The sequence below is a fragment of the Phyllobates terribilis genome, unplaced genomic scaffold (assembly GCF_046119375.1).
Source record: "Phyllobates terribilis strain yellow unplaced genomic scaffold, ASM4611937v1 Scaffold_3620__1_contigs__length_73867, whole genome shotgun sequence".
Taxonomy (NCBI): Eukaryota; Metazoa; Chordata; class Amphibia; order Anura; family Dendrobatidae; genus Phyllobates; species Phyllobates terribilis.
Genome location: NW_027366373.1, coordinates 49,948 through 70,364, shown reverse-complemented (window position 1 = coordinate 70,364; position 20,417 = coordinate 49,948). Strand labels below are relative to the sequence as shown.

The 20,417-nt window shown below is 36.6% G+C and overlaps 1 protein-coding gene across 1 annotated transcript; it reads right to left on the bottom strand.

Moving 5' to 3' along the window:
• Positions 1–13,264: 13,264 nt before the first annotated feature.
• Positions 13,265–19,576, bottom strand: LOC141248303 (uncharacterized). Its single transcript, XM_073669339.1, is given in 13 exon segments — positions 13,265–13,558; positions 14,606–14,803; positions 14,871–15,047; positions 15,127–15,275; positions 15,567–15,715; positions 16,137–16,212; positions 16,282–16,535; positions 16,983–17,179; positions 17,494–17,548; positions 17,550–17,605; positions 18,052–18,293; positions 18,296–19,395; positions 19,473–19,576. Coding segments are annotated over 13 exon segments (3,051 nt in total).
• Between the last annotated feature and the right edge of the window lie 841 nt (positions 19,577–20,417).

Sequence of the window (20,417 nt, the reverse complement as noted above, 5' to 3'; positions counted from 1 at the left end):
ATATCAACTCCAGATTCTATCTGTTTCTTAATTGACTGATTTTAAACACCAATGTAAACTACTTATTTGAATTATTAAACTGCCAATATCAGCAAGATATTCCAATGACATAACTGATCAAAGTTCTAATAAGCCAACTTTTTTCCCCTCCCGTGAAATAGGGTCCTTCATTTGGTTATGGGCAATATGATATCACAATTATTTAGTCCTGGATGAAGAGAGTTAGCAGTTATATTCACTCCATCATCCTGTTCATAGTAAGAGACTTAAAAAGAATATCGATAAAGAATCTGTAAGTACTATGGTCCTTTTATGTAAGCATTAAGCAAGATTAGTAGTTAGCTTTTGTAGATAACTATTATTTCATGACAAACAGATTGTTACATATCATTTCCAATACTAACTTTCCATACATTAATCAAGACAATTATGTGATATATTTATTTATGCTTGGGAGTTTTGTAGAACATTTCAGCATTCTTTTATTGAACAAACCTCCAAGAAACAAGGAAGTAAACTACCTTTAGTTTCCTAGCTAGTTCATTAGAATGCAGAATGTTAGCAAGCTTTGACTGTCCATATGCAAACCAACTGCTGTACCTGATCACTCAATAGAATGTTAAATTACTGAATTATATCTTCAGAAAGTAATGCAGATTGAATGAAAAATTAGAGTATAAAGCCATCAATGGAGATGGTACATTACCCTGATTCATCATTGAGTCTATCAAAAAGTATGCCTCCACGTAAGTCACATAATGAGCATCTGAAGAAACATTGACAATCCTTCCCTCAATGCCGGTTTCTTGGGCTGTTTTTTCATATTGTCCAGCAAAAGATGTGTTAACCAAAAATGACCTACAAAAAGGAACGAGGAAAAAATCTCAGTGATCAACAAATAATGTTAACTGTAGCAGTAGATCCCATATTACAAAGGCCCAGCTGAAGCAGCCTGATATTAAAAATTATAGAGTACAAACCAAACCACCTGGTTTATAGGATATGGGAGTACATATTAATGCATAATCACAAGCTAGCAAGTAAGAGGATAGTAAAAAAATGAACAATTCTAGAAGAACCAGTTTCCACAATGAAACAAAGAAAGACCGAGATTCAGTTTACACAAACCTAGATAGAGATCTCTACAAATTAAGGTATATATATGTTGGTAACAGAAATGTGTACAGCTCATACCTCATATCATGCTTCACATCCATCACTTCTATCGCACCCCCATCTTTTCCTCCTTGACTTTAGCAAGAGGAGAAAACAACTGCAAAAAAGACAGGAGAACAATATGTTTAATGAGCTTGCTCAAAAAATTTAGTGCTATTACTCTTCTATTACCTGATGCATTGAAATGAAGACAATGGTAATCCCTAGGAGGAAATTTATCGTTAGCGTATGACCAAATAACGCAGCAGATGCCATGTCCGTGAAAATTGTTGCCACAGTTGATGAATACTTCTTCAAGATTGTATCTAATCATGTTGTCAGGTTAATTCATACAAATCTATATATTGTTGGGATCCAAAAAATTGTTTTACTATGCAAAGAACATATTCTACTTTCAGCTGTAAAATATGGTTACCTGCATATATGAAGAAAAAGGATGATAGGATTCCCTGGGCAGCATTAGTAAATATAAGAAGCATATAGACTCGAGAGTTATGTATAATTCTAGCAAAACCAAAGTTGTGTTAGAACATGTACATGCAGGTTTGCTGCATGGAATTAAGCGCAAACAGAAAATTGGACATCACTAAGAGGAAATGAAGATACAGATAGTGACTGAAATGTTGGCTTACTCTGTTAGAAAGTTGATACGTTAAACTCAAACCAAACACCCATGGCTGCCAAGTATAAGCAAATTGTGATCACATTAGTTCAGTACAATCTTAACGATCAATAATGCATAAACAATTGCTAAATTGGATAGGATTCAAATCCAGACAACATCAAATTTAATATTAAACAGAAAACCTTCCGAAATTGAAGTATTGTGCAGCAATGGCCAACTGTATAGCAGGAAATAGAACGAACAACTTCGTCCCAAGAATAACCTCCTGAAAATTCTGCAGCATTTGTCTCACAACTCCACACGGAACCTTTGACACTAACCCTAATTCCGACTTCTTCCTCAGCGAAGACGATGACAGGATGTGCGTCGTTCGTCCTGGCCTCATCTCCTTACTCGATCGCTTCACCCACGGCGCCGTAAGTCCGTCGTTCTCCATCGCCGTCAACGACGCTTCTCCGGAGCTTGTGATGGAGTTTGCGCCCTTCATACTGAGAATTTCCGGTGGTCGCTACTTCGTCCACTCTGTTGGCCGCCATCGCCGAAAAATGTTGGACGACAATCCCACTGCAGAGTCAGTATTCGAAATCCAACTTCACAACAATGCCACCGAAGAAGATGAAACTGCCACGTTGCTTAGGATGGAGTTCCAACTATTTCTCTATACCTGAACAATGCTATAAGTTGAGCACGTGTAAAGATAATTATAGAAGGTAGACATGTACGCATGCAAATCTACAGTAATTGGAAATGATATATTTGTTCAAACCGATTGCCCAAAACATGACCCAATAAATCATGGCCCAACACTATTCATTTGTACCTCTCACACTTTTAGGTAGTAGAGACTACAACTTTGTGATCTTTTCCGTAAAGGTATACAATGGGTAATTGATAATGGAAATTCTATCAACTCTTGGCTGGATAGTTGGATACTAGACATGGATCTCTGCACTTATTTTGCCCTCAAGTAGGATATATGATACGAGCCAATCATGTTGGTTCAATTCACAAGATTTGGCATACATTCAGAGGAGTTATGAGTTGTATTAACAGAGTTTTGATCACCTAAACCAGAGATAAGCAGATCGTGTATTTAAGGGTTTTTACACACAATTACAGAGGTTTAGAGTTAAGACGTCGATGAATTTGTAGAGTGAAGGTTTTTCACACATATTAAGTGGAAATGTACCTGCTAGAAGGGAAGTGTCGACAGAGTCACGACCGCTCCCTGCACCTTTTCCACCGCGCGGCACCCAAGAGCCCAATCCAGATTCATCCTTTTCTCACGTGGTAGGGTATTCTGTTCCAACGGCTAAAGAAGACCTCACCAGCCTCAACGGTCACGGTCCGCGCCTTATTCGTCATGTCCCGTGTCTTCATCAAAATGAAGAGTCTTCGATTCACCTTCGGAGGAGCATGTAGTTAGGATATTTTTGTTAGATTCATTTCGTATTTTGATATTTTCCACCTAGTAGAATTAGGTCAAGTTGAGTCCCCTATATAAGGATCTATTCTCCCTACAAGCTAGGTTGGTTCACAGTTCTTTTTTATTTCATATTTCCTTCATAGTTAGCATGAGGAGCTAAGCTCCAAAACATTGTTTCCCTTTCATATGAAATCTATGTTGAAGTTTTAATTTATAAGTGTTCTTCTATTCATTTTTAATTCGCACTATGTTGATGTGATTGCTTCCATGATCTTAATCTCATTGCTTCGTATGATTAGATTAGATTGACAACCTAAATATCATGATTACTGGCACAATCTCATAATAGGAAAACTCTTTGACTGTGTCTAGTCTGGTTGTGGCCATCAGTTAAAGAAGGAAGCAATACACATAATTAGAATCGGTGGACACATCTATTGACTCGTCTTAGTTGTTGAGATTTGTAGACACCGGTGTTGCTTAGATCGTCTCAAGGACTAAGATTTGTAGATGCTTGGTGGCGGTTCGTTCTAATTGTGTTTGTCCTAGATATCAAACGTGTTCTACAGGATTCTGGTAAGCGAATGTAGAAACACGGATGTGTCTTTTAGTTGACGAGATAACATAAGGATAAACATTAATAGATGGCAAAGAGCATGGTGACCTAAACTAAAATGGAAATGTAGATGGATTAGAAAAGAGGAACCACCACACCAAAACATAAACACAAACAATTCAAACCAAGATTGAATTATGCTACGTATAAAGTTGTTAATACAGTTTTCTCTATGTGATCGACCATTGCTTATCACTTACTTTTGCATTGCTAGGAAAATAAATAGTAATGTTGACGCGCGAGTAACGACAGTGTGATGCCCGTCAAGATATTTATGTAGAATTTTCGACTTTTTTACTCCTTGAAAATGGTGTCCTATTAAAATGGCAACACATATTCCTATATCTTTTGTGAATCTTATGTAATTATATTCCGCAAATCAATAGACCCGATGATTTAATCCGGAAAATTTCCTCTTCTTGCGAGTTTTCCACTAAATATGCAGTGTCTCTCTCTCCTCCTCACGACTCATAATTCTCAAGCCATATTATTATAAAAAAATTGGAATGTAAATATACCTCTGAAGATTTGGAATTTCCTTCGAAAAGCAATTGATGACTGTGTTCCGACCATCAAGAGACTTAATAGACATTTTTTGAGATTTCTTAACCTTTATACTTCTTGTGATGTGACTTGAAGGTACATATCATTTTTTTAGTGCCCATTTTCCCATCAACCTCTTCCATGATACTTTCTTTTGAGGCCAAATATGGTTACAAATTTAAACTACAATGCTCAAATAATTTGACTTTTGATTTGTATATGTTTTTTAAAATAATAATAACTCTTCTAAACCATTTTTTTAATGAAAAGTATCGGGTAATAATACATCCATAAAGTGATAAAAAAGAATGAATCTCAGCCGTTGATTTATTACTAGTTGTCCACAATCTAACGGTTAGTACTGCGCACGTGGGTGGAGCATTTTTTTCCCTTTTCCGTTCTGCTCTTTTTTTCCTCCTGATTTTGTTGGTGAACGTCTTTCAGTACATTGTTGAATATTTAGTATTAAATTGATGAACATATAGCTCAACACTGATGAACATTAACCCTAAAATGTTTGATGAACATTCATCTCAATAATAGTGAACATATAGCTCACAACTAATGAACATATTTTGAAATACTTGATGAACACATAGAGCTTGGACTGTAGCCGGGTCTTTTCTTCTCCTGATTATGTTGGTGAACGTCTTTCAGTACATTGTTGAACATTTAGTATTAAATTGATGAACATATAGCTCAACACTGATGAACATTAACCCTAAAATGTTTGATGAACATTCATCTCAATAATAGTGAACATATAGATCACAATTGATGAACATATTTTGAACACATAGAGCGTGGAATGTAGCCGGGATTGCCAGCGTGGACATGTGCGCGTCCCCTGCGGTTAGATCAAGCACAAATCAACGCCTCTGATTCATTCTTTTTTATTATTTAGTGATTTATTATCACCAGATTCGGACCCTTTTTTTAATGGTCGAATTTGTGAAACAATATAAAAAAAAATTGATCTTTTGTACACAACACACTCATCTACACTAGTTGAACTAACCTTTTTCCAATTTCAAAACTGCAATACTTCGGTCAAACTCATTTTCATTTGTAAACAACCAGTTCAGATTAAACGCAAACTAAAACATTACCTGTTGCGGATTAAACCACCTTTAGGTTGGGTCAAGGTAAACATTCATGTATTGGTACAACCTAATGGTTCTTCGTACTTTGCGTTAATAATTTGTAATTTTGATGGGAAAATCGTGTTTCTTCATCATCAATGCATATATGATTGCAACATTCCTCAGGCGGAGGCTCTTGCCGCTCTTTTGGCGATCACTCTAAAAATGTCATGAATATCTCTAATGTCATTATTGAAGGAAATAATATCACATTAATCAATTACATTAAACAGATTTGATACGTCTCTTGAGAGATCTCCTTAATCGTTCACAACACGTGTCAAATGCTTACATGATTTAAAGGGTTCTGGGCATTCCATGGATACATGGAAACTAATAAGGAGGCTGAATTAGTTCACTTTTCAACATCAACTACCTAACTTCTATGATGCATTTGTTCAGACTTCATGTTTACCAGATGTGCATATCAGGATGACGAGATGAGGATTTCTACATTGCCGATCCTAGGCTTATTTTTTTTCTCTAAGTTTTTAAACATCATATGTTGTGATGCTACTAGATTGTCTTCGTGATAAAGGGTTCCATGTGTCTTCCCGTGTAAAAAAAATAATACATTCAAATTGAATTTAAGTTTCTTTTATTTATATTGTATTTATCTGTTATTCTTATTTTCAATTGAATTATTCATCAGAAAAGAAACCATATTCGTAGGATTTTCGGTCCTAATTGCATCATAAATGGATAACGGGTCTTTGATAATGAATTACGAATGCTATTACCAAAGTAACAGATATGTCATCCTGAATAACAGGTCACTGATTCTGAATAATGTGAAGTATGCTCTCGCATCAAATAAATTAGCAGATTACACCTTACATTGAAAATGAATCGGACTCGACCATTACAATATCCCAAGATCAAATTACACATAAAATGAATGAAGATTCTGAATAGAACTTCAACCAAATCATAAAAGCTCTAGATTAAGATCCTAAATTATCAAATCCAATCCCTAATCTAAGTAAGCTTATAATACCAGAATTGGAAGAGAAAAATTAGAATACGCTCAAATAGAAAGCGTTATAATAGAAAAACATACTTGTATGTTCAAAAGGAAGAACAACTCATAAGAAGGCTCGCCGGTGGATGAGGCTCCAACGAAGATCCTATCACTTATGGGATGTGATAAATATCCCGGATAATTCCCTATGAAGAAGGGATGTATGATTATGGAGGGAAGGGAATCGATGGAAGAAAATCTGCCAAAGTTCTTGTGATTGTCAAGATGTGAAGTACCACGAATGGTGGATAGATGGTGTAAGCAAGAGGAATGGATTGATTGAACGGTGCACGGGCTGTGAATCTCATATATACGAGAATGGAAGAATGGAGAGATGGAAAAGGGTGGTTGGTGGGACAAAGGTCCGACGAAGATCTTGTGACTATCGGGATGGAGCTTCAACAACTGTAATAAATAGACGAGGGAGAGGTAGGGCTTCGATGGCTACGGGAGAATTCCATGGTGGTTGTCGTTATAAAATGAGGACGAATACTATTAAGGGAGAGAAGAACCATTTTTGCAAATCTTTTGATCCCCTATATCTAGAACTAATATGAATATTTTGCAAATTTTATAATGTTTTTGACAGAGGGGTATTGCATCATAGCAATATACTTGCCAACGTAATAAATGCTCTTTTTCTATCTAGGAGAAGCACATGTCAATCGTACGGAGAACTTAGTTGCCTAATTTGTTTTATTAACTGCTTAGCTAGTCACAAATTGCGGGAGGGATGGAGATTGATGTTGTTGGAAACTTACATTTGGAAAATTGTAGTTGATTTCTATCCACCATTGAAAATATAGGATAATGTTGTGAATTTATGTAATTGAGTATTGGAAAAGAGAGATATTTAGAGAAAATTGCCCTTTCGAATATCTTATTACTAAATGTGTGATACAAGTAATTCCCAATTATAGGGATCCTTATATAGATTGCTAAACCTAATAAGATAAAATATATAAAAAACAACCTAAGAGATATATCCCTAGAACATAAATATAGTACAATACTAGGCCCTACCCTAATTGGCCCAAACCCTAGTCTCCTCTACAATTAGTCAACTCTTTCAGAGACTCCCATCTATCCTATTGGGCCTGCTTGATTTTCAGTGAGATAGAATAATCTCCGCCTTGACGAAAAATCTCCTCAACTTTAGAGTCCGATTTGCTGCATGAGGGTCTTCCTCTTCCTCTAACAATGAAAGACATGGATCAAGTCCAAGAAATACTTGAACTTATCCACCGTGAATGACTTTGTCAACATATCAGCTGGATTCTCCGGTGTATGCACCTTCTCTTGCAGGATCTCACCAGTAACTGCAAGCTCCCTAATCTTGTGAAACCTCACATCTATGTGCTTTGTCTTGACAATTTACACTTGATTCTTAGCCAGAAATAGAGTAGTATGAATATCACAGGGTAACTAAACTCCACCTTGTTCAACACCTAAATCTTCAACGAGTCCCCTGAGCGGCTGAGCCTCAATACCTCCTTGGTTGCTTCTCACATAGCCATGTACTCAGTCTCAATAGTAGACAATGCAAGAATAGACTATAACATGGATCTCCAACATATAGGTCCTCCTAAAAAGGTAAAGATAAACCTTGTAGTATACCTCTCGTTGTCAATATCCCCAACATAGTCTGAATCAACATACCCCACAACTGAAGTACCACACTTCTAGACTCCAAACATAAGGTCACAATTAGAAGTTCTGAGAATCCACTTACTACACTCCAATTGTCCCTCCCAGGATTAGATGTGTACTTACTGACTTGGCTAACAACTTGAGCTAGATCAAGTCTTGTGTAAACCATCACATACATCAAACACCCAACTGCACTTGCATAAGAAACTTGGGACATGTATGATATTTCTTCATTAGTCTTAGACACTGGGTTGATGAGAGCTTGAAGTAATCCTTAAATATTTTAGACAATGGTTTTACTATCCGTTATCAAACCTGTATATAACCTTCTCTATGTATCTCTTTTGAAATAAACATTATCTCCTAGATCTTCTCTCCTTGCGAATCTCCATCCCTAAGATCTTCTTAGCAACACCTAGATCCTCCATATCAAACTCTCCCCCCAATAGACCTTGCAGATCCACAATGTCATCCATATTGTTCCTAATAATGAGCATATCATCGACATATAACATCATGAATAAAAGGGAATGGTTGTCAAGATATTTTACATACGAAAAAATGAAACTCACATCTATGTTAGCCTATCTTCAACATATAGGAGTCAAACCGTTTGTACGACTGTCTAGGAGATTGCTTCATCCTATACAAAGACTTTTTCAATATGCACAAAAGTTTATCCTCTCCTGGCTTCACAGCCCTTCTGGCTGATCCATGTAGATCTCCTCCTCAAAATTCCCATGGAGAAATGTTGTTTTACATTCATCTGCTCAAGACGCAAATCCCAGCTTGCTACCAATGCCAACAAAACTCTAATGGAAGTGTGTCGAACTATAGGGGAGAAAATCTCATCATAATCAACCCCCTTCTTGTGTGAGTAACCCTTGACTACTAGTCTAGCCTTGAACTTTACTACCTCCTTTTCAGAGATGTCTGGTTTCTTCTTGAAAAAACACTTGCACCCTACAACTTTCTTTCCTTTTGTAAGGGATACAATCTCCCAAGTTTGATTCTTACTTGGACTCTCATATCCTATGTCATGGCACCCATCCATCCTTCTTTCTCCTGACTAGAGATAGTCTCTTTAACATTAGATGGATCATCTGTGTCAACTACAAGAGCATAGTTGACCATGTCTTTGTACCCGAATCTAAATGGTGGCTTTATCACCCGTTTCTCTCTGTTGGCAGCCATGTTCACTGTCTATCTTCGTTCATGTGCCTCAATGGGCTGCTCATTAACTATTGTTGATCAATTGCTCAACTCACTATGTTCTCCTGTGACTTATCAGATCCAGTATCAGTCTCAAGTCTCAACAACTACAAGCTTTTCTGACCTCGTCTGTCGTAACATGTTCTGCTCATCAAGCACAACATCTCGACTTATTGCTCTCTTCTTAGCCACATGATCCCATAACATGAAGCCTTTCATGCCTTTCTTGAAGCCTAGAAAGATGCACTTCTTGGACTTTGAATCCAACTTTGACCACTCATTAGTTGAACTAGAACGTATGCAGGACAACCAAATATCTTCAAGTTTGATAGATCAATATATTCCCAATCCATACCTCTTTAATAATGTTTCTTCAAGGGAACTTCTTGGTGATCTATTGCTGACATAAATCGTCATGCTTACCGCTTATGCCCAGAACTATTTTGCAAGCCCTGCATTCAACCTCAAATACCCTGCCTTCTCATTAATAGAACGCTTCATATTTACACTAACATTGTTCTGTTATGGAATCTTCCTCACTGCAAAGTGTCTCTAAATACCATGCTCCTCACATAACTTTTGAAATTCTGAATCAGTATACTCAGTTCCATTATCTAATCTCAGATGCTTCACCTTCCTTCCTGTTTGATTCTCTACTTCAGCCCTCCAAACCTTGAACTTCCCAAAGACTTCATATTTATGTTTCATGAAGTAGAACCAACTTTCCTTGATAATCATCAATGAATATGACATATTATCTAGCTCCTTCAGACGATTGTTCCCTCATAGGTCCCCACACATTAGAATACACATAGTCTAAAAGACATATTGTGGTGTGTTGACATATCTTGAAGGACACCTTGGAATGCTTTCCTGTCACGTAGAACTTATAAAATCCCATCTTGCAACTCTTCAGGCCTGTAAAAAGACCTCTATTATGCAATTCTGTCAAGCCATACTCACCAATGTTCCCTATGCACATATACCATAGAGTTGTGCTGTCATATTCTGAGACTGCAGTTGCAGCTTTACCTACAACAGTACTCCATATTAGGCAATAGACTCTCCTGTTGTAATCTGACCTTAATCACCGTCATAGCCCCCTTACTTAATTTCAAACAGTCCGTATCTAGCTTATACTCGATCCTATTCACGTGCAAAGGGCCTAAGGAGATCAAGTTCTTCTACAGATCTGGAATATGACACACCTCCGGCAATATTATAATTATACATCATGCATACGCACCCTAATCTGTCTGATACCCACGATACCATGGGCCTTGTTGTCTCCCAATTGAGGCAGGGTCATTTGGAATGAACACCTTGAATCCAGAATCCATGAATCTGTATGGCTATCTGAGATTACTGAGAGAATATTTGAATCACCACTGTCTGAACTATCTTTCTGAACCACGTTCTCAGACTTTGACGATCCCTCATAATTCTTGTCACTGCTCTTCTTTCCTTGGTGTGTCTTGTTTTACCACAACCAAAGCAGACTGCTTTCTTATTGGATTTTGACTTAGATCTATGTTTCTTGATATCTAAATTTCTTCTCCAGTGGTCTTCCCCTATTCCGGTTGTTAACATACAACCCATCATCCTGAGACTTATCTCCACTGGTATGTTGTCGTTGCTCATTATGTGAGAGCAACGCAGAACTAACCGTCTCCAGACTTATCATCTCCTTTCCACGCGTAAGTGCGACCAACAAAGCCTTGTATTTTGGGGTTAAAAACATAGCAAAATCATAGCTTGATCTTTGTCATCAATCTTGAAATCCACACGCCCCAGATCACCGATTATCTAATTGAAGATATTGACATGATGTACACGATCAGAACTTTCACACATATTCAACACGTATAACCTTTGCTTGAGAAACAGTTTGCAAGACTGAGACTTTGACATACATATCTTCTCTAATTTATCACATATCTATTTAGAAGTTTGGAGATCAATTACCTGATATATAACTTCATCACTAAGGCACATATGAATCATCGTTGTTGTCTTCTCCTGCATCTCGTCCCAATCTTCATGCTTCATCGAATCTGGTTTCTTTTCTAACAATGCCTTATGTATCACCTGCTACATCGATATATCTTTCACCCTTCATTTCTAGAGAATAAAATTCCCTTTTCCATTGCATCGCGAAATCTCAAACTTCAGAGAATTTTTCATTAGAACCTGATTGCTCTGATACCATTTGTTGTGATTTATCCAATTGCATATTAGAAAAGAGAGAGATTTAGAGAAAATCACCCTTTTGAATTTCTTATTACTGAATGTGAGATACAAGTAATTCTCAATCCTATGGCTCCTTATATAGAGATGTAAACCCGATAAGATGATATGTCTATGCCTCACTTGCGATTTCCATATTCATATTCAAATCGTGGGACCCGGATGGCGTAATGGAGGGATGCCGAGCGACATAGGTACATCAACTTCTAAAACAGTGGTCTTATCGCCTACATACTCTTCTTCTACTTCCGTTGATTTGCCTTCTCTTTCACCTTCAACTGACAATCTTGACGATCCTAGATCGACGACGTTTTGTTATAATTCCGGTGTTACCTTCACGGCCTTTCATTGACAAGGTGAAGTATGGACGCTTCACATCAAGTGGGAGAGAATGATGTAACTTAGACCATACATATTCCTTCAAATCATACCACAAACACTTCACACTAGTATAGTGATTCCTATTACAAAGTTATCATTATTTATGATTTATTGTACTAACTATTTGTTTCATTATTATTTATAGACATTTTATAATATTTCATATTTAGATTTTAGTATATGATTGGGTTTATTTCCTTTCACTGAAAGACCAACCTTCCTAGAGTTTCTATTTCCCAAAGGATATGAGAGGTTTACTTTAACCTTATATATGAATACTCCTTATCCTTATCCTTATCCTTATCCTTATCCTTATCTTTATGTAAACTCAAATTGACAAAGACATTGCTAAAACTAAGATCCATGTGGATGTGCAAGTACTTGAGCCCCATCAGAATCTACTTACACCACCTCTTGAGCACCTCAATTGAGACGTGTATGTGCTTCCTTAAATACTCTCACATGTTTTCGCATTTGGGCAACGCTATAGGCCAGATGCCATGAACAACCTCAACAACTCCGAATTTTGTGCCATCATTACCAGTCCAAAGATCGGGCCTCGGCCACCAACCTCCTCAATGATCCTTTTTCCAGTGGCATCCTCGCTTTTGTGTTCTTTTTTTCCCTTTCAAGTTCCTTGTGATCGATGTCAACTCCGTTTATCACACGATTTTCGAATATCATAAAATAATATTCCATTATCCCATTATATAGATCTCGTATTCCAAATCAATCGTCCCAAAATATAGATCCAACTTTCCTTTTTTAGTATTTTTTTATATCCAATTTATCTATTACCAATACACTTTTACACCTCACAAACTACTTTTACACATTCTCTCTTAATCAAATCAATCTCATCACATTCTTCTCTCGATCTCTCACCTCTAATCATTAAAATTTACATTTTTCCCTCCCTTACATTTTTCCCTCCCTCTCCACTTTCTCTTTCTCCTTTCCTTATTTTATCTCGGTAATCCCAGGATCTTTAATATGGGATGGAGAGACTATCAAACAAATGTAGAATCAACCTTGCCTAATCCTTCATAATGGACATAACTCCTTGTACGAAAACCAATACTCATCCCAAACCATTTACAGTTTCTCTGCTGTTGAAATAATAATTGACATGTATCTCACTAAATCTCAAACCTCAACACAGCTTAATTACACACAAAAGCAAGAAAGAATATGTACATTATTTCCACTTATGATATCAAAACTTCTAGATGGTAAGGTTTTCTTGGATGGCAATGAAGGAACCGCATATATTCCCCTTGAGGTCAGGGAATAGTTCATTTCCTTCAAGGGGTTTCACCTTTCCCCTCTGATCGACCTGAACCGGGTATTTCAGCAAATGACCTCTCATTTCGGATACGTGCTCGGATGCAAACTGTTGCCAGTTCATCTCAGCCTGACTTCTTACTCTTCTAACACACTCGAGGGTCTCCGGCCTATTATATGTCTCTTCAAGCCCTCCTAGGTGTTCTGCCCAAAGAGACATCCTGTATCCATATATCTGTGTACAACCAAGTCAAAATAGCAAGACCCATGAAATGATTACAAAACCAGAATGAAATATTCTCTCTTATTAATCCTCACAAAAACTATGACACGTCTCAAAAAAACTACTCCCTCCGTCCCTCTAAGTTCTTCTCCATATATAAAAAAACATATTCATGCGTGTTCATGTTTGATTCGTGGTCTCAATGACTACTTTAAGAATATCAAATTTTATGATTTTAGTTGACATGTAACTCGAGATATTAACAACACAAACATACATCCACGAATATGACGGGAACAAATGGGACGAACTTATGGAGGGGGTAGAATTTTGAATTAAATTTTTTATTTTAAAATATATATAGCTTTGTTTTTGTATGATTCCGAGAATACCATTTTTTGATTCTGAACTGGAAACAAAATCTTCTGTTTTATACAAGGGAAATCGTGCATTTTTAAAAATCCAACGTTACATTTTGTAGTCGATTATGAAGACATCTTATAAAGAAAAAAAGAAAAAAACTAAAATAAAACATACAATGAATCACAATTACAAGAGAAGTATTGTATAAACACAATCACTATTTATTATCTAAGGGTGTAGCCAGGATTTATTAGGCACAAGGGGCTAAAATATTCGTAAATTAAGAAAATTTCTGGGCTAGCCGGGAAAAAAATAGACTAATTAGTGCAATAATTTATGATCAGTCACGGGTTCCATTTTTTCTATTTTCTTTACCAAATTTGTTTTTTTAACTATATAATTTTGAAACAAAAATACTCACCCCAGTTGCCCTATGTCTCCCTACGCCACGGCTTATAGTGTGAATCAATATGATATATATTTATTAATATTACTTATTTATGTATATTTAATAACTGTAATATATCTATAAAATTATTCTATTTTAAATATATAAATATTGGATAAATCGCGTGCCATATCTAATTGACACAAATAATATATAACATAATTTATAGATACAACTTACATATTTGAATAACTTCTTAGCCCAGTTAGTGTATTCAGAAAGCTGGAAAATCTAGAGAAACTTTTTACCTGGCCATGTGGTTGAGCTGATTTCTTAGCCCAGGTATATTTCGGTTGATATCCTCCCATGGCAATCTCAGTATCTCGTGCTCCCTCCATTGAACGCTGGTTGATGTTTGCAGAGCCCAATATCAAATACTCATCATCAACTATCATACCTTTTGAATGGACATAGATCATAAACCTTCTGCTCCTCTCACATAGTGCCTGCAAACCACGACCATACTAAAATTCGATGAATATAAAGAGTTTTTTTTGTAAATTTGATGAATACCTGGGGAGTGTTTGGCGCGTGCGGACTCCCACTGGGCAAAGATTGATTTCCATCAGATACTTCTCTATTTCCAAGGCAGAAAAAGTTCAAGTAATCCTGTGGGGAATAAGTATCCTCAAGCCCTACTTCTACCAAAGCCTTGTATATCGTCTCATACATCATTTGCATAGTCTTGTTCTGCAACGGCATTTGGTGTGTTACATTAGTACAACCATAGCAACGGTTAGTTTGAAGGAATGAAAATAACGGTTTTTACCTGCCAATAGAGAATCCTTTGAGTAGCTGCGCCTGTTGGAACACCCTCTGGCCACATAGGAATGACAATATACACAGCAAATCTCTCACGAGCTCTAATTTTGTTTGCAATTTTAAGAGCGATTTCCATAGGTATTAGATTGTTAGCCCCTGTATTCAAAATCACAACCATTTTTGTATATTTTTTATCTAACAAAGATATCAATAATCCTAAAAGGAAAGATATTTTTATAATAAACAAAGAAATTTACTGCTAAAATATAAGATAAGTATAAACTATTCCTAAATGAGAAAATAGTAAAGATGCTTCTCTACCAATGACTATTGTAATAATTATTCTCTATCAGCAAAGATTTCTGAATGTATTACATTACATGCCTTAAAATATTTTATTATGTTTGAGTACAGTGATAAAAAAAGGTTTGCATCTGAAATCCTCACCTAGATCCTTGTGTTGATTCCAGTTGTACGATGATCCAATAAAGTACTGATTCTCAATATAAATATAATGCTGAGCAGACCGAATGGCGTGCACATAAGCCGAATGAATACTCATGTCTATGAATACATTCTTCCCACAAACAAGAATTCTGCCAAATTCAAGTGATTATAATAAGAGTAATGTCAAAAGCTCATATAAAAAATTTAACAAGGAAAGCGAAGATAGAATCATGGTCAATTTGAATATCCCTCCCTAATCTTCTGCAAAAACCTACAAAATTCACTGAACATACGTATCCCCCCAAAGCCCTCTTTTCTAATAAAATCATAACAGAAATGAATTGACTAAATTCATTCAAGCAAGAGCACTTGAATCCAGGTCTACATCAGATTTTGATTTGCAAAACAGCTCAAGAGGTTCACACAAATACCATGATAACTGTTATCAAGAGATCAAAGTTACACAGCACGTCAAATTAATAGCAAAATAGTTCAACGAGCCTAGACGAATTTACCCGAGAAGTATGAAAACGAAAAATATATTCACTATGAACGACAAAAATAATTAACAAGTGCACCTTTCTTCTAGCATCCTCTGGATTCTTCCCAAAATCCTTGACCGAGTTGGAGTCATGGAGCGGAAAATCTAAGATAAAAAAAGGCAACCAGATAATAGACGAACCGAAATTATTAATATTATTTTGAAACATAGTACATTAATTCACCTGTACATGCCAAGCCTCTGGATTATCCTCATTAAGGGAAGGAACATCAGATATTCCAACAATATCATCCATTCTATCAATCCTTAGTAATGCATCATCATATGAAGTTTTTAATTTTTTGATCCCACGCGGTTTAGCAGCCTTCATCCACCTTTCCTCAAAGTTAGTCAAAACATCATACGCTGCTGGTCCATCAATTTTGCAATGCAAATCGTGCCACGGTTCTCTTGGACAACCATCTGTTCTTCCCTGTTCGCCGAGCAAAAAAGTTGAACAAACCAACCAAAGATATAATAAAGTTGTTTGTTGAAGAAGTGGAGGCGATCAGAGTCCTAACAATATAATCTCTTTAGGGGGCATTTGGTATTGATGTCTGGATATCACGTATGGGTATGAGATATCAGGTCCATACCTATATCCTTGTTTGGTATCCAGATATTGATATCCAACTAATATCTGGTTTTTGGTATGTGAATATATGGATATCAATATGATATCAAAATGATATGTTTTTGTGCGTTAAGAGTGTTGTTCTTGTATCCATATCTTTATATCCATACTGATACTTATACCCGATAATCTCATATCTTTGATATCAGTACCAAACGAGCCCTTAATTCTCATTTAAGCAACGATAATAAATAAATTATTATATTTATACATATAAATAAATAAAAATGAAAGAGATTACCGTGAAGAGGGATTGTGATAGTCATCTTTGTGTAGTGTATTTAGAGTCCTGAACAAAGAATGTTCAGGAGTATCATATCTCCCATCACATAGATCAAGACCACCAACAAATGCTACGATTTTCCGGACATTATATCCTGCATCAGCATCTACAATGACCGTCTTTTGATGATGGGTATATATTGTTTCAACTTCCTGAAAGGAAATAAAAACTGAATCAGCAGCAGAGCATAATTTATGTAAGAATTCCTCTAGCAAAAGTAACATGTGTTCATAAGAAAACTCCTTTTATAAAGCAGAACTACTGTCTGGCCTAGTGTAATCGAGCACCGTTACAGAGATTAATTGGAATAAATGATTATTTACATTTTTCAACACATAGTTTTATAAGACCTTCCTACCTGTTTCAAGTCAGAATCAACATTTTTGTCAATCACTAACCAACTGGCGGCAGTGTTATTACAATTTACAATCATGCCAAATGAAAAGTTCTTTTTCCATATAAATTACCCTTGTTTGATCCAGCTGTGTCGTTTTCCTGCAACACGGGGACAAAGTAGTACTTGACTGATGAGTACTTGAAAAAGCGCGAGTGTCCTCATCATGAGTTGCCATTAGACCATCCTGCATCACCACCACATGAAAACAAAGTAATCAACAATTAAACTTAATCACTCTCCTGATTACAACATCATTTCGATAGCTTTAATAAGTGTGATGATTCAACAAGTTCTGACAGGTATAGTCACTTCATTCCTACAAATCATCATTTAATTCAGTTTGATTTGCATCTCAAGCAGTCAATATGACAGTATACACATAAATTCTAGAACAAAATTATATCATACCACCTCTGTTCATAAAGATAGTCATTTTAGACCTTGCACAAGAACTAAAAAATCAAGTAATTCCCTATATTCTTTTTTTTTCTAAAATTTATAACTCGCCTCATTTTAACCAGTCAACAGCCATAATTTACATAGGAAGTGTAAAAAAATCGTAATCTAAACACCTAAATGACAATCTTTAGTGAATTGACAGAATTTGAAGTACTTCCTGACAGATCAGACTTACAGTTTATATCCTAGAATGCTTCTAGAAGTAGGATCATCCCATAAAAGCAAAAGAACCCTAACACCTTCTTGTGACTTGGATCTAAGAAGCTCTCCCAATGAGTACTCAAAAGCAGGACCGGCATGGCGGACCAATTTGACTTCATGCCAAATTGACCAGCCAGTAATATAAATCAGTCTCCGAGCATTTTTTATTGCATCAAAAATGTCCTGCCAACACTTTCCATGTACATACTGCACCCTGTATCAAGCCATGGACACGGTAACAGTCCATCAGGTACATGCGCATCTTGATATAGTGTAACCGTTCCTCCTCTTCTCAGAGGAAAATATGTACCAGGTACACCTTGATAATCAGGACCGGGACCCACTCCATGACAGTATAGACTCAGATTTTCAATGGGTATGTACTGAATTGAGAGACTCAAAACAGCCCCTTGCTTACAAGGTCTTCCAGTGCTGTTCAGGATAGGGTAAGTACCCTTGACTATCGTCCCAGAAATTATCTGTTCTACTGGAATACTTACTGTGCCTATCACCTGTGTACCAACAACATCACTATCTTTTACTGTGAAGTGAACTTCAGCAGCGCTGTGTGCAACAGGAACGTTAAAATGTTGGGTCCATACAGGGTTTTCTTCATTGCTGATCACGAATGTCCTACCAATAACAGCATCTATTATTGATATTGACACATATGGATTACTGGTAATTTTACCGTCGAGTTTGTTACCCACGTTTAACATGTCTCCTAAAGTTCTGTGAAACATGTCCATGTTTGGAAGGCATTTTGCGTCGTAGATCCATATATCCAAATTGCCGTGTAGAAGCAAAACCTTTAGAGATCCTTTGGAAGGTGAATATGGGACAAGCTGTAGGCTTTGGCTATGACTACTATATTGGGAGCCATTTTGTGAACTGTGCCATGAAACATCTAGAGAAGCTGAGTGTGTTAAGCTAACAGCTTGTGGATTAAACCTGTTTGAGTAAGACCCATCGAAACTACTAGGAGTAGAGGGATACGAGTAGTTATCTGCGTGAAGATCATACTTGGCTGAAGAAGATGAATACAGGTGATGAGCTGGAGGAGCAGGAGGCGCTGAAGGAGAGGCTGGGTTATCAGATAAGGTCATATCAGCAACAAGTTGGTGTAATGGAGGATAGCCAGAATGATGTGAAGAAGTGTCATTGCCATGGCTGGTTGAGAAGGTAGTAGGTGGAGGTAGAGGAGGGTAAGTATTGGTTTGTGATGATGGTGGATAGAAGTGACCAGTATCTGGATAATGAGGGTATGGAGAAGGGGGTGGCGGGTAGGGGTTGTAAGGTAAGGTTGAACGGCGGCTTGGGGGTATGGAGGCGGGTAGGCAGGGTTTGGAGGGCCGTATGGGTTGTTGTTGGGGTAGTGTTGAGGAGCGTACGGGTCATGCGGGTATGGGTTGTTTGGTGGTGGTGGTGGAGGTGGATATGTTCCTCCGTAACCTGAGTTGTAGGGGTAATGTGAAGCAGGATTGTATCTATCCATCTGTATAATTTGATTACAACAACAACGATAACAGAAGCTGCAGCAGCACTATAGCATCAAAATTAAGGTGGAAGCGGCGGCTGCTTCGAGTCCCAAATTAGGGATTCTCTTTTGATTATACTGGGATCAAGATGAAACGGAACTCGATCCAGCAAACAGAGCGTAAACTAGATACTGAAGACAAGGAGATATTGTTTACCTCCAGCTGAAAATTGCGAAGACGATAGGTTACAGATTATCAGCACAAGATATTAATAGCAAGAGCAAATTTGGGCGTTGCTGGATCAGGAATGGAGAAATTTCCCGGCCTAAAAGGAACTTTACAGATGATGATGAATTAATAAATCAATCAGATCAAGAAGTAGATTTCCTTATGTGTTACGACTTACGACATCAAAGAGAAGGATTATAATTTTTCTGATGTAGGACGCGTAAGATTCCGAGAAAAGACTTTTCTTTGTTTGTTTATACACGGTTAAAGGTTTACAAAAAATTGTACGCAATTCTATGAAAAGTGATAAAAATGGGAGGATTTAAAAGGATATTTATAAATGTAATTACGAAGAAATAAATACGCATGTTAAATGACTTTCTTTTATTAATTCATGTGTAAATTATTTAATTTATAAAAAAGTCATTTAATTAATATTCTAACTACTTAAAAGTACTAAAGAATATTATAGTTCTACTTGCATTTGTATCTACCCATAAAATTAATACTAAACTAATATTATAATATAATATTTTGTAAACTTTGTATTATTATTATATTGTTTAACTTATTATGTATAATTTTTTTTGTTAAATAAATTTTTCGGGTGGGGTTCGATCTACTGCTTTT